Genomic DNA, 15587 nt, shown 5'->3' on the forward strand with positions numbered 1-15587 from the left:
GCCCGTGGAGCCTTTCCCCGCCTGCTCCCCCCTTCCTCCCCTACGGCCAAGGCTCGCCCCGCTGCTCCCTCGGCGCCTTCCCCTCAGCAACCTGTTGAGGGGCCGGGAGAAGGGGGGGGATGCTGCCCCCCCGTGACTGTGGCTCTCAAGATTGGCATACAGTTCTGTCCAATCGCGCTAGACGGCCTCGCCCCCTCTCGGGTGCCTATTGGCCGCTGGGAGGCGCAGGGCGGGGCTTGGCGGCTCGCGGGGCTCCCCTCCGGAGCGGGGAGCGCTCCCCTCAGAGCGCAGCGTGTGCGTGGGGCGAGCGGGTGGCGACGGGCCGCGCCGGCGGCAGGAGCGGGGCCGCCACTCGGCCCCTCTGCGGAGCGCAGCCGCCGCTGTCGGGGGGCTCCCGGCGCTTCGCCCCGTCGGCAAGGATGATGCAGGTTCTCCCCGCCGCGCCGCGGCGGCTGCTGGCCGGCTTGCTGCTGCTGGCCGGCTGCGTTTGGGTGGGGGCGCCGGAGCCGCCGCCGGGCACCGCCGCGGTCTCCTCGCCCTGGGCGCCGGAGGCGGCCCCCGTCGTGGTGGCCAACCGCGGTCTGCGGGTGCCCCTGGGCCGCTCCGCCTGGCTGGACCCCGCGCGGGACCTGGTGCTGCAGGTGCAGCCGGGGGACCGGTGCCACCTCACCGTGCTGGACGAGGACCCGCTGTGGCAGCGCCCGGGCCGCCTGAGCCCCAGGCGCTTCCCCTGCGACTTCGGGCCCGGCGAGGTGCAGTACTCCCACCTGGGCGGACGCAGCCCCGCGCGGGACCGCGTCCGCCTCCAGCTGCGCTACGACTCGCCCAGCCGCGCCCTGGTGCTGCCCCTGGTGCTGGAGGTGGAGGTGCTCTTCACCCAGCTGGAGATCGTCACCCGCAACCTGCCCCTCACCGTCGAGCGCCTGCGGGGCACCAGCAACCCGCTGGACGCCCGCAGCCTGGAGTTCGCCTTCGAGCCGGGACGGCAGCGCTGCCGGGTGGGCCTGCTGCCGCCGCTCGCCGGGCTGCCCCGCTACGGAGAGATCCTCAACTACCCCCCGGCGGCGGCGGCGCCGGTGGCCGCGGGTGGAGAGGCGGCGGGGGGCGGCCCGGTGCCCGCCTCCATGTGGGACTGCGAGGAGTTCCTGCGCCTGGGGCTGCGCTACCGGCACACGGCAGCCGGCGGCTCCCCCAACCGTGACCTGGTGCCGCTGGTGGCCGAGCTGCGGGAGGCGTCGGGCAGTGGGGCGCTGCTGAAGCGCGAGTACTTCCAGGTGCTGGTGCGGATCCGGGCCGGGACTGAGAACGTGGCCCCCAAACCCAGCTTCTTGGCCATGCTCATGATGGAGGTGGACCAGTTTGTCCTCACTGCCCTCACGCCTGACATGCTTGCGGCTGAGGATGCTGAGTCACCACCAGACCTGCTGCTCTTCAACATCACCTCGTCCTTTGGCCCTGGCCAGGGGCACATGGTCAGCACAGATGACCGGAGCTTGCCTGTCTCCTCTTTCAGCCAGCGGGATGTGAGGGAGCTGCGCATCGCCTACCAGCCACCCACAGAGGACTCGGATCGGGAGCGGCTCTTTGAGCTGGAGCTGGAAGTGTTGGACCCCGAGGGTGCTGCCTCAGAGCCCTTTGCGTTTGTCATTGTGGTGAAGCCCATGAACACCCTGGCACCTGTGGTGACCCGCAACACTGGCCTCGTGCTCTATGAGGGGCAGTCACGGCCTCTCTCAGGCCCTGGTCCCAGCCCCAACCTGGTGATCAGTGATGAGGATGACCTTGAGCAAGTGCGGGTGAGTGTGGTGGCAGGGCTGAGACACGGCCACCTTACTTTGCTGGAGGACTCCCCAGTACCTGCCGCCCCTCGTAAACACTTCACCGTGGCTGAGCTGGCAGCAGGCCGGGTCATTTACCAGCATGATGGCAGTGAGTCTCCACTTAGTGACAACCTGGTGCTGCGTCTGGAAGATGGTGGCTCTCGACACCGTGTTGAGTTTCTTTTCCCCATTACCTTGGTGCCCACTGATGACCAGCCGCCCCTACTCAATGCTAACACAGGGCTGGCCATGGCTGAGGGTGAAACGGTGCCCATCACCACCCGTGCTCTTAGTGCCACTGACATTGACTCGCAGGATGCCATCCTGCTCTTCACAGTGGAGTCTGGCCCCACTGCTGGGCAGCTCCTCCTTCGTCAAGCACAGCCGCCTCCTGGATGGGAAGAGGAGGAAGAAGATGAGGGCTTTTCTTGGAGGAGGGTGCCGGGTTTAGCAGGGAGCTCCCTAATCTATGAAAAGCCAGTGAGAGAGTGGCTGCAGCAGGACATTGTAGAAGGGCGTCTCTATTACCACCACTTTGGGCCTCACAGTCCTGGCCCTGGGGTTGTTTTGGACCAGTTCGTCTTCAGAGTCCAGGATGACAATGACCCACCCAACCGCTCCGGACCACAGACTTTTGTAATCCGGGTACATCCCGTAGACAGATTAGCCCCAGAGCTGCATAGTAGCAGCAGCCTGCACTTAATAGTTGCAGAACAGCAGGTGACCCCACTGCGGAGGAAACACTTGTGTTACACAGATCAGGATTCAGGGGACCGTGAACTCCGCTATACAATAACACAGCCCCCCACTGACACTAACCATCCTCCAGATGTATATGGGTCCCGCCTTGGATCCCTCGTGCTGACTGAGGATCACTCTGTGGAAGTTACCCACTTCACCCAAGCCCAGATCAACCATCACAAGATATCGTACCGTCCCCCACAGGAAGAACTGGGGGTGGCTCCTCATTTGATTCAGTTTCAGTATCAAGTGCAAGATGCAGCTGGCAACACAGCCGAAGGGACTTTCACCATCTACCTGCAGCCTGTGGATAACCAGCCTCCTGAAATCACTAACACTGGCTTCACTTTGCCTGAGGGAGGCAGCCATGTCCTCAGTCCAACTGAGCTGGATGCCAGTGACACGGACACTGAGCTTGCCCATCTCAGATTTATCCTGACCCAGGCTCCTCGGTATGGCCAGTTGCAGCTTTCTGGGTACAGTTTGATTCCAGGAGCTGTCTTTGGCCTGGAGGATATCAGACAAGGGAGGGTGGTGTATGTGCACAGTGGAGCTGAAACCAACAGTGATACCTGCAGGCTTGATGTGAGTGATGGCGTCCATTTTGTGCCCATCACACTGAAAATGAATGTGCACCCAGTTGATGATGAGGTTCCTATGCTACGGTTGCCCCCAGGCACTCTTGGTTCCTACCTGGATGTGCTGGAGAATGGTGCAGCTGAAATCACCGCTAATGTTATTCAGGGCACAGATGAGGATACAGATGACTTAATGTTGACCTTCATTGTAGAGGATCCTCCTCAGCATGGAAACATCCTGGTCCAAGGGGTGCCTGCAGAGAGATTTTCACAGAGAGATGTGCTGGATGGTGTTGTGGTATATGCTCACACTGGTGGGGAAATAGGCCGCCTGCCCAAAGAAGATACCTTCAACCTTACCTTGTCTGACCTGTCTGAGGAGTGGAGCGTCAGGGGCAATGTTGTACAAGGAGTTTCAGTCTTGGTGACCATTCTTCCTGTTGACAGTCAAGCTCCAGAGATTTTTGTGGGGGAGCAGTTCATGGTAACGGAAGGTGACAGACGGGTCATTACTCCAGCTCACCTCAGGGCTGAAGATGTGGATACTCCTAATGATGATATACTCTGCACCATTGTTGCTCAGCCTACATCTGGGTATGTAGAGAACATCTCCCCAGCCCCAGGATCTGAAAAATCCAGAGCAGGTGTAGCTATAAGTGCTTTTACCTTGAAAGACCTCCGTCAAGGGCATATTTTTTACGTCCAAAGTATACATAAGGGTGTGGAGCCTGTTGAAGACAGATTTGCTTTCCGCTGTTCTGATGGCATTAACTTTTCCCAAAGGCACTTTTTCCCCATTGTCATTATACCAATCAATGATGAAGAGCCTGAAATCTTTATACGAGAGTTTGTTGTGATGGAAGGCATGAGCCTGGTTATTGATACCCCTATCCTCAACGCAGCTGATGCAGACGTCCCTGCTGATGAGTTAATGTTCACAATCACCAGACTTCCCAGCCATGGCCACATTGTGAACCAGCTGGTCAATGGAACTGTCCTAGTGGAGAGCTTCACCTTGGACCAGATAACAGAGAGCTCCAACATACTCTATGAACATGATGACTCTGAGACAAAGGAGGACAGTTTTGAGGTGAAACTCACAGATGGTAAACATACCGTTAGAAAAATGGTACTCATCATGGTTATTCCTGTAGATGATGAGACACCCAGAATGGCCATCAATGATGGTTTGGAGATTGAAATAGGGGAAACTAGAACTATTCATAACAGAATATTGAAGGCTACTGATCTAGATTCTGAAGACAAAACCTTGACATACATTATAAGATATGGACCAGGACAAGGCCTCTTGCAGAGAATAAAGCCTTCGGGTGGAGTTGAGAATATTACCCTGGGGATGAACTTCACCCAAGATGAAGTGGATAGAAACTTAATTCAATATATGCATTTTGGCCAAGAAGGAGTTCGTGATCTTATCAAGTTTGATGTGACAGATGGAATAAATCCTCTCATTGACCGCTACTTTTATGTGACAATAGGTAGCATTGATATTGTCTTCCCAGATGTAATCAGCAAAGGAGTTTCTTTGAAGGAAGGAGGGAAGGTAACCCTTACTACTGATTTGCTTAGCACCAGTGACCTGAATAGTCCAGATGAGAACTTAGTTTTCACTATAACCAGAGCACCTGTTCGTGGTCATCTTGAATGCACAGATCAGCCTGGGGTACCCATCTCCACTTTTACTCAACTCTTGTTAGCAGGCAATAAAGTCTATTACATTCACACTTCAGAAGATGAGGTGAAAATGGACAGCTTTGAGTTTGAGGTGACTGATGGCTATAACCCTGTTTTTCGTACTTTCAGAATTTCTATCAGTGATGTGGACAATAAGAAACCTGTTGTCACAATCCATAACCTGGTGGTGAGTGAAAATGAATACAAACTGATAACCCCATTTGAACTGACTGCTGAAGACAGAGATACACCTGACTCATTGCTAAAATTTATCCTCACTCAAATACCAGTTCATGGTCAGATCATGTTCAATAACTCCAAACCAGTCACCACCTTCACTAAACAAGATCTAAATGAAAATCTAATCAGCTACAAACATGATGGCACAGAATCAGTTGAGGATAGCTTCTCTTTCACTGTTACGGATGGCACTCACACTGATTTCTACGTCTTCCCCAACACTGTGTTTGAAACAAAGAAACCTCAGACTATGAAGATTCGAATAATGGCTGTGGACAACAGTGTACCTCAAATTGTAATAAATAAGGGTGCTCAGACTCTCCGTATTCTAGCCACAGGTCACATTGGGTTTCTGATTACCAACAAGGTGCTCAAAGTGGAAGACAGGGACAGTTTACATGCTACTCTCAAGATCAGAATCACAGAGGGTCCACGCCATGGCTTCCTGATTCACCTGGGGAAAGGCAACCATAGCATCAGCCAGTTCACTCAAGGTATTACAATACTCCATGCTTTCTTTAGATCACTGAAAATGGTCTTGTTCCCACTAAACTCTATAATAATTGATTAGAGAAACTTTCCAACAGCGAGCTTATTTATAATGGCTTTATATTTTTTAGTTCTCTTTTTTATTTATTGCATCTGTGACAGCTTTAAACAGGAAAGGGTGTCTACTGGATAAACACTGAATAAAGGATCATCTTTGCTTTGGAGAGCTTACCGTCCAAATAACTGTGATTTGGACTTTCTGTTAGTGATAGAAATTTGGATAACAGATTTGGGCTGCACATGGTGCCAGATCCTTAGAGGCTGAGTGCCACCTTTAAACAGTTTTATTTAGAAAATGCTATGGGAGTGGCCAAGCTATTATTAACTAATGGTCATACCATGGCTATATCAGTTGCTATACAGTCTGAGTGCACTTAACTGTAGAAGCAAAATAATTTCCCAAACATGGGGAAATAATATAGTATGAGTGCATCTGTTGCCCTAATTACACAAGTCTTAACCACAAAGTGTTTGTGGTAAATTAAAAGGTAATGTAAGTGTTCTAAAATTATGTCAGTGATACTTTTTACATGGAACTAGAATACTAGATGGTATAAATAGGATGAAAACCACATGTGCTGTATGTTCTGAAATAAAGCCTCAACACAGGGCTATGAAGTAACTTTAATTGAAAGGGGAGCATTAGCTATTCTCCAGAGAATTTTCCATGTTACTTTGCAATGAGTTTTAATAGCTGGTTAATTAAAAATGAAATGAGGTTTCTTGGAGCCTCCTGCAGCTGTTGAGTGATCAGACAGCACAATTTCATGGAGACTCAAAGTTACGGGGTCCCAGACAGGCTGGGCTGTGGAGGTGGTAAGGCTAGAGATTAATGCTTGTAGTTGTCGGTATTTCATTTCACAGAGCCCATACCGGTATGTCTCCCGTTTTAAAGTGTTGGCTGTAGTGATGTTCCTGTCAGGTAGACCAAATCTTGCAAACAGGCCTAATGAACTTTTGAATGGCGGGGGTGCCCTAAGTTTTGCGGTGTTAGTGCAAAAAAAGAGGATGAGGAGGGACCAAACCATGTCTAAGCTTTGGGAACCACTACATCTCCTTACATTTAAAGGCTTCAGTAGTGAACTGTGAGTAGTATTAAGAGTATTGTTGTCAGAACAAGTGAGGAACAGGAGTGAGCAAATAAACAGATTATCACTTTTTTAGTGGGTTTTCATTTACATTGGAGAATGTAGAATTACTAAGTGGATGTTCCTTGAAAGCAGACCACTGCATAGCACAGTGATATCCCATTTTTTTGAGGAGGGGGGCATTCAGGATAGGTACATATTCCATTTTTTTTCATGCCAAGTGGCCAGGTGTGCGTTTGTTGGATGACCAAAATGCAGTTGTTACTTGGCTTGGCAATAATATAGCTTCGTTGATGTCTCAGCATTCCATGTAACCTCCTGAGGCCACAGATATCCACATGGCTACTCCAGCCAAATACGCAGCACTTTGTAAGCAATGATTTTATTCAACATTCACCCCGATAATGCTTTTTGTCTTCTTCTTCAGGCGAGTGTTTTCAGACAGACGAGTTAATGATGTTGTAAAGTGTTTTTGTTTCTTAAAGAATACATATTAATATATGTAACCTTTAATAACCACATCAGTTTTGCGGAATTATAAATGGGAAATCAGTGCCTTGATCTAGTGGAAACAATTATATTTTTTTTTAATAGAAAATTATGTTGGATTTCAAAATTATGTTGAAGAATTCCAATATCACATTAATATTTAGCAGATACTGTAGTTATGCAGTAATAAATAGTGCTTACAACTAGGCAAGCTTTAACATAACTAGCATAACCTAATCAACTGTGGAAGGAAAGTGTGGAATTGCTCAGGTGACTCTGAACATGTTCTTAATGAACAGAAAACAGGACATTCCTTTGGAATTCTGTTGACAAAATTATGTTTGGATGGCAAGTGGGTTTTTTGATGAGGTGGTCCTGGTCCTGCAAACACTGGCTCAAGTGCTTATCTTTATATATTTTGAACCATGGGTTTTGGTGAGGCTACCCACAGAGGCAGAGCTGAGTACTTGCGTAAGTGTTTGCAGGGTGAAAGATTTATTTTCTCCACTGGCATGAAGAGGTATTTGTTTGCATCCTCTTTACAGGCCCATGAATTTTTGATCTTTAACTTTCAAACATTTATGGAAGAGATTCTTCAGTGACATATATTTGCTGATAAGGTTCTTAACTTGTTTGCCCTAGATGATGTCTGGCTACTTTTGGAACTGAGGATTTTGAGGAGCTGTAACAGAAGTGCTTTTGGCTTCTTTTTACTAATGCATATGCCCCAATGTGGGGGGAGAACTTGGGTGGTACTTGAGCTCCACTTTAATGCTATTAATTTCTAAAACTTTTTCTTAAAACAAAAAAAATCAGACGTGGATTTTTAACAACAGCAATCTTACAAAGAAAGTGACAGAAATTAGTTTTTATGTATTACACGTTTCTCATCACTGCTCAAGGAATCCAAACCCCACAATATTAATAAATAATTTTTTGCCTTTTACATACTTTCTTTATTGCAATTGATGATTCAAAATTGTGCATTAAATTTTTTCTTAATTTAGTTTTGTCTGTCTACTTTAATTGCATCTCTTCGGGTTCTTAAAACAGTCAATCACTGTAAGTGTTTGAGCACTGTTTATGACAATTCATATAGATTATATGCCATATCCTTTGAAAACATGGTGATAGGAGGGATGGTCTGGTGGAGAGGGTATTTTTGTAGGGGACTAAAGAGATTGAGATCTCTCTACTGCAGAATGTGTAGAGATATCCTATCCTAGAGGTGGACCACATGCCAGAAGTAACCTAGTTCTAGAGGTGGTGGTGGGAGTTCATGTGGACTAATTTGTCTTGCCTCTAGAATGGAGGGTAGAACTTCACATAGAAAATACGTTGGGCTTTGGTCCCGTCTCAGCCACAGATTTTCTGTGACCTCTACTTCTCAGGATGAAGAATGGCAGAATCAGTATCTTAGTAGAGATACACCTCCGTTTAAGAAAATGCACCACTAAAAATATGAAATAGTTCTGACTGTTGGCCCATGTTTTTACATTTCCTTTTAGTTCTTTTTGTAAATACATCTTAAAAGAAAGAGGGCACTGGGGAGGGGGAAGTAAAGAGAGGGAGAATGAATGATATCTGTAAAATTTAAGCACTGCTAATACTGAAATTCCTGAGCTCTGCTGGAGAACCTTGACCTCTCTCTGTTGAAGCGAAACTATTTAATACATGTCAAGTTTTTCTATAAAAAGTTTCATACCTTCAGCATTTAAAATAAGATCTATTTCTCCTGACTCTTTCCAGCTGATATTGATGATATGAAGATATGCTATGTTTTACGAGGGGGTGACAATGCCACCAGTGACATTTTTCATTTCATGGTTGAAGACGGCGGTGAGTACTCACAGTATCTGTGCTTTTGTCGTTCTTGAAAGAGAAAGAGTTTAAGTATACTTTGGGGACCTTAATTGAGGGAAGTCCATCTTATCTCCTGGAATATGATTTTTGTTATGACTTTCCCATATTGTGTACTATTTCTGGTGATTACAAAGAGAGATGTCGATATGAGAATTGCATCTAATGAAAAAACACTACTCTAGCAAGAAAGTGAAATTCTCTAAGTCTCCTCAGATACCTGGTTTTTCCATAGTTTTGTCTTTGTAGTCCCTGTCCAGGCTCTTTACGCATAAATTCTTACAAGCCTTTTATCTTGAGAAACATTATAAATTTTGATTTACAGTTATGGTTGTCTGCCTCTTTAAAGGTTCCAGTTATAAGACTATTCATATGGACGCATTGTCTCTGATGTGCACATTGTGTAGAGTTCAAGTTCTGATTCTACCTGCTTAACAGAATCCTCAATGGCTTGTGAAAGAGCTTTGTTGGGTGACTGTTGTCAATTCTTCTAACTAATATTATTTTGTAGGATTGTGGAGGATGCAAAAGGAAAGAATAAAACCAAATTGAGAATACTAGCATATACTCGCTTGAGGGAAAAAATATGTCGTGGGTTTTTTGGTTGTTTTTAAAAAACAAAGAACAGTTTTTAAGGGGTAAACAAAAAACATTAACAGGCCTTTTTTTTTTCCTATCCAAAGGTCTGTACTTAATATGGATGTTCCTAAATGTAGACATTCCTGTGTGTGGTAACAGGTGGCTAGATTATGTTACTTTAATACCTTTTTTAATATGTGATATATAGCTCTATGAGTAATTGGCAATGAATTTTATTAGTTGATTTAATAATAAACTTCTTAGAAAAAATGCTTCAAGTTAACTTATTTTCAGCTCATGTGCACTCAGCTCATGTTACTGCTTCACAAGAAGCACAGCCAATTAATGGTGTTAAGATCAGTGAACAGGGATTTGTCCTGTCTGTCAGAGATTGAACAGTTTTGTCACCATCTGCCATTGCTGGGAGTGGAATATTAAAGCACGTTCTCCTGTTCATTGTGCTGGACAAGCACAGAAGAGACAGTACCTCTTCAGACTTTTGAAAATGTCTTTGCAAATCTTTGCTACATCAGAGAACAAGTAGTGAGATAAGAGTTTGTTACATTTGACTTATTTTCCTTAAATCTTTTCTTCAAACTGAGATATAGGTTAGAGAAATTTAAAACTAAATAAAGATAATGGAGTACAGGGTGCTATATTTTCTTAGTAATACCACCATTTTCTTATGACAGGTGTCACCACATGGTGACATTGTTAATGATTTTCAAGTTGTTCTTCTGGTAGGTGAACAAATACTCAGTCCTGAGATATTTCAATTTTTCATGTGATGGGAGTAATTAAAACTGAAGAAAGTTTACTCTCAGCGAACCGATTAACAACAGTTCTTAAAACTGAGTTGCTTCCTGAGAATCCAACGTTTGTGAGACTTCCAGCTCCATGCTATTTGAACGCTTTCTAGTGGCAAATGTGTAGTTACAGCAAATGGCACTTAATATATTCCAACACTATATCAAGAATTTTTCTTTGCCTGGAAAGCTGACCTGCCACATCTGCTTCTACTTGGCAGGGTTATAACAGCCTGTCAATTGTAACAGCATGCTATTTTTCATAATACAAAGAATCATTATGATAACAAGGTGCTTGCTGATTTTTTAGAGCCTTTGGAACTTGTGACAACGTTATCATCTTGCAGACTACTTAGCTAGATGGTAAGATGGTCTTTGCCTTCCTGAGGGTATTTGTTGACACAGTGAAAAATGAGCTGTGCTGCATTTCAGAATATTTCTGATTTTCTACTTGACTGAAGATGGTAAAACTGTATTTAAGAGAGATGAAGTTGTGATGAAAACATTAATATTTGTCTGTCTAAAATAACTCAAATTTATTAGCAGTGTCTTTAGAATCTGTAACAAGGATGAAAAATACAACAATTTAACCTAGGTATATTTCCTCCCTCTTCAGAAAGACATCAAAGCCAGTGTTCTGCAGCTCAGGTATATTTTGGCAGAATTTCAGTTGTACCAAGACTATTGTTTTACTGGTTTTGATTTTAAGCCAGATCATTCTAGGAGACTAAACACAAGATTTGAGTGAAATATCCACAGACTACCAACATCCGCAGTAGAATGGCACGCTTTAGACTTCTCCTGTATTAGGAATTTTGCAGTAGTAACAGGTTTGTGATGGCTACCACACAGTGCCTCCTAATGCTTTAAATTAACTAAGTGGTACTTCACTGAAGCTGAATTGTGCCATAGTCCATAACTGATCGAGTTGAAATCAGGAGGGATTTCAAAATGTGATTCAAAAAATGGATATTTGTTTTTATTATTCAGGTAATGTTATTTTGAATAAGTAAAAAAACCCCAAACTAATAAGGCAGATCTTGTGGCCCAAGTATTTTATATCTTCCAGTTGTCTCATGCCTCAGTGAGGGGAACCTATGACACCAATCCCTGCTCTCTTCAAATAACATGAATTAGAAAGCTGATTTTGCCCCATACCTCTAGTGTTCCCTGTAAAATACTCTTCTGTGTTGTTTCGGAATATTTGTTCATTGTCTATGAACTGCAAATAGGACAAGATGACCATGACTTTCTCTAGCTCCATCTTTTGATGATCGATCTCCCCCCCCCCGTCATTATACTGTGACTTAGGAGAACAAATGCAGAAGCTCTTTTGTTGGCCTCTTAAACGATGATAGTCTGATTGGGGCCCAAGTCTGTTATCTCAGGCAATTGCACGGAGGCCAGCTATAAGGAGTCATCAAACTGCTCCGGTGTGAGTTTTGTTGTGGATCTGGAATTTTGTTTATCTTCTTAAATGTGGCTAGCATTTGCAGTAAGCAAGTTAGGGCAATGGCAGACCAGGTGGGTAAGTGAGGGGAAAAGAGCCAAGTCAGCACTCTGCCAGCTTTTGGCCCCTCGCCTGCTCTGTTTCTCCCAGCAGGAGTAAAGTGAGTGCCATACTACGTACCAAATCGTCACCTAGGGTCTGAAAGCATGAAATATGGTACTGGGACAAACTTTGCATAGTGGCTAAGGGAGAAACCTGCCTCCTAGGCAAATGGAGAATTGCTCAGGGATTATGGCTGTCTTGTGATAACTTTCCAAGTATAACTAAAGAGAGTAGAAATCTGCTCAATATGAAGAGAAAGGAAGGCCATTTAAGAATAAAAGGAGAGAAAGCCCTCAGGACTGTAATTCACAAGCGAGAGCATGTGCCTGCTGTATTCAAACCAAAATTAGAGGTTTCACCAGAAAGAACTGGTTGAGGTTTCAAGTTCTGAAAGAGTCTTATTATCACCATCAATTACCTGCATATGTATGGCTGTAGTGCTTTTCCGGCTTTAAATGGCATGTTTCATAAGAGTAATTAGAAAGTGAAATAAACTGAACACAATACTGCTATTTATCAGCACTAATATTTTTAAAGGTAGAAAAGGTTTTAATTCTTCATGCTTAGGGATTTAGCCTCAAGATGATCTACTATAAAGTGGGCGAGCCCTAGCATTTCTATTATGCTTAAAACATACTTAGAAGATACTGAAGGATATTAGAAGCTGCTGAGTTAGCTGTGTGATGTATTGAAAGAAACTACCATAGGAATTTGCTTTCTGTTTTGTTTCAAATTTTGATCTTAAAACGATCAAGTGGAGATCTGTTGATACTGAAAAAGTGTATCCTGTAAAAAAGAGTCTGTACTGTAAAAAGAGTCCATTTTAACAAAACGTTGAAGAAAGTAAGCAATTTTGTTTTTCACAAAGATTGCAAAATAGTCTCGGTTGAATTTCTTTCCTCAGAAATGGCCTCCACATTCCATTAACAATGTGGAGAAAAAAGCTCTTCTTAGAAAGTGCAAGCCTGTGACAGTGGTGAACCCTGATGTTTATATTATTAAATTCTTAATTCAATGATTATTAAAGGCAGGGAAAGATGGATTTATTTTTTTCCTGGAAATCTAGACCAATAGTTGAAGTCCTGGATGTATTTGTGGTATGCAAATGTACACACTATTGAGAGAGTCACTAGACTGAAGAAAAAGATCCAGCTGAAAACATTTGAGCCTTTTAATTAGTGAAAAACAGACTCACAGAGTAGCTTAAATCTGATAGACTTAGTGAAAAACTGTCATGTCTGCGGCAACTTCATATTGCTGAAACCTCAGGGAAACTGGATATGTATGGCACTGCCCAATACATGCATAGAGTTGGTGCTTCAGCTATGCAAAATGGCACTAATCCGCACGGAATGAAAGTTGACACAGAAATTAGCTCCAGCGCGTTGAGCTCTTGTGCCTGTTTCAGAAAACTGCACTCTGCAATTTCACACTACATCCTGTGTGAGTTGTCTGAGGCATTTTTACTCCTTACACGAAAAACTAGCACTAAGAATGCACAGTTAAAACTTAAGTCCATCATTTACCTTCAATTTATGTTCTCCTTGTCTGTTTTTTTTAATGTCACTGCAGTAAGTCGTATTAATTGAAAAAGAATATGGATCAAAATTCCCACCTATCCAATCTGTAGAAGGTATTTTCTCGTTAAATGTGCAGTTTCAAATAATGTGAAACTGGTTGAACTTGTTTAAGGCAAATTTTTGGCCAGATTCTGCTGATTGTGTATAATAAAACAAACATACCCCAAAGCTGGCACTAAACTCAAACCCCAGCTGAGACCCCATACCTCCAGAGGCAGTATCAGTCAAATACATTCCTTTGCCCAGCAATGGTTATTGGTTCTGGGGTAGCAGGAATGCCAGATGAAGAGCAGAGCTTCTCTATAAAGGACTATTGTTGTCTTTATTTTTGCTTCACATAAGAAATAGTCTTTATTCTATTTAAGTGTTATGAATAACTCTGAAACATTCAAGTTCTGCATGTGTAAAGTCAGTGAAGGAATGTTCATCTCTTCTACAGTTATCTGCCCCCAAATATTTTTAAAATATGACCTTGTTTTTGACCCGCTTGTTGCTTGTGCTCTCATCACAGTAGTCTGCCTGGCTTGCTCCTCTTCCTACCCTGTCTGTCTTCTGAAGCTTGGGGAATCGTCAACCAGGACTGCAGCACCCATGAAAAAAATTCATGTTATGTGCCTCAGTATTTTTTGTTGCAAGAGGCTTGTACCATACTAGTAATGTTTTGCATTACAGAGTCACTTCCATTAAATTTTCCCATTTTGAGGAAAAAAATGAGATAATGCTCTTTTGGGCCTCGGAGCATTCTGGGGAAAAAAAAAAAAAGAGATTGTGCAAGGGGGAAGCCCATTTCCTGTTCAGCCTTAATTTGAACCATAACCTGTGCATCCCTTACCTAACTCCCTTCTCTGCTCAGTGCTTAACTGGAGTCCTCCAAACTGCTTCTTTAGGGCTACTAAGTGGTATCTTGCAGTACAGAGCCTCAAGGGTAGAATGGTTGCAAAGGGGAGGTAATGACAGATTCTCGTGGCTGTTTTAGGAATGTGAGGATCACTATGGAAGGAAAGAAACAAGATTTTTTTTTTTTTTTTTTTTTTAATTCAGGCTCTTTGGGCAGCTTTTCTGACTGAAAGCCAAAGCATTGCAAAGCCAAGGCTCACCGAAACTGGTGATTTACATCATTAGCTAAATCTTATTTAAACTTTTCATTACAGATCTCTAAATGCCTTAACACAGCACTGTATTTTCCTGTACTAACATTTGGTTAAATCCCCAATGAAGCAAGAATCTTTCAAAAAGAATTCTCTGAAGTTAGCCTTTAAACCTAATTTTTGGGAAAACTTCATAGACTTTTCCCAAATATATTTATGCAAGAAATTCTGTTAATTAAAGAAGGACTGTTCTGCTGCTTAGAGAAAGCTTCCATTAACTTTGTGAAATATAATTATTTCATCTGTCATCCTTCATTTTACAAATAAGAATATATTTTGAGGAATTTCATCATTCTGGTAGGCTTTATTAATTTTTGAGAGAATAATATTACACTCCTGAGTATAATTATTAAACTAAAACAGTTGTCAGTGTTGCTTTTCAAAGCCATAACACTGATGTGTTTTCTTGGATGAGCTGTAATAATAGTGTAGGAACAGACATTTTTGACTCAGTATCTGATAGTTCTTAAAGCAGACTTATTTGCAGCATCCTTGCTTGACCTCACATGTGGCATTTGGGCACACCAGTGTTGGCAAGAAACATCAACTACAGTTATCTTTGGCTTAAAAATGAGGGCATCACATGTTGGCGGTACTTTTGCCATCACTTGCCAAGTACTGTATTGGATTCTGGTCTGTTGCCAGGCTTGTTGCTGCTGTTTTGATATACTCTATGTTGGTGCCTAAACAATTTTCCACATGTCACACTTCTTACTGTAACTATTACCAAGGGATTTAAATAGTAGTTTGACACTACAGTTTATAAAAAAAAAAAACCAAACAAACAACCCAAACAAAAAAAAAAACCTCAAAATAAACCTTTCTGTAAATAAAAAATTAGTTCTTGGAGGCATTGTTGTGA

At 43.7% G+C, this 15587-nt stretch overlaps 1 protein-coding gene across 1 annotated transcript in view; it reads left to right on the forward strand.

Moving 5' to 3' along the window:
• Positions 1 to 318: 318 nt before the first annotated feature.
• FREM2 (FRAS1 related extracellular matrix 2) overlaps positions 319 to 15587 on the forward strand; it is a 138696-nt gene continuing 123427 nt past the window's right edge. The window contains exons 1-2 of the mRNA XM_054181857.1: positions 319 to 5568; positions 8950 to 9039. Coding sequence (XP_054037832.1) covers positions 420 to 5568; positions 8950 to 9039 — 5239 coding nt within the window. The 5' untranslated portion in view covers positions 319 to 419. The remainder of the gene's footprint in view (positions 5569 to 8949; positions 9040 to 15587) is intronic.

This window comes from Rissa tridactyla, chromosome 1 (assembly GCF_028500815.1).
Source record: "Rissa tridactyla isolate bRisTri1 chromosome 1, bRisTri1.patW.cur.20221130, whole genome shotgun sequence".
Lineage (NCBI taxonomy): Eukaryota > Metazoa > Chordata > Aves > Charadriiformes > Laridae > Rissa > Rissa tridactyla.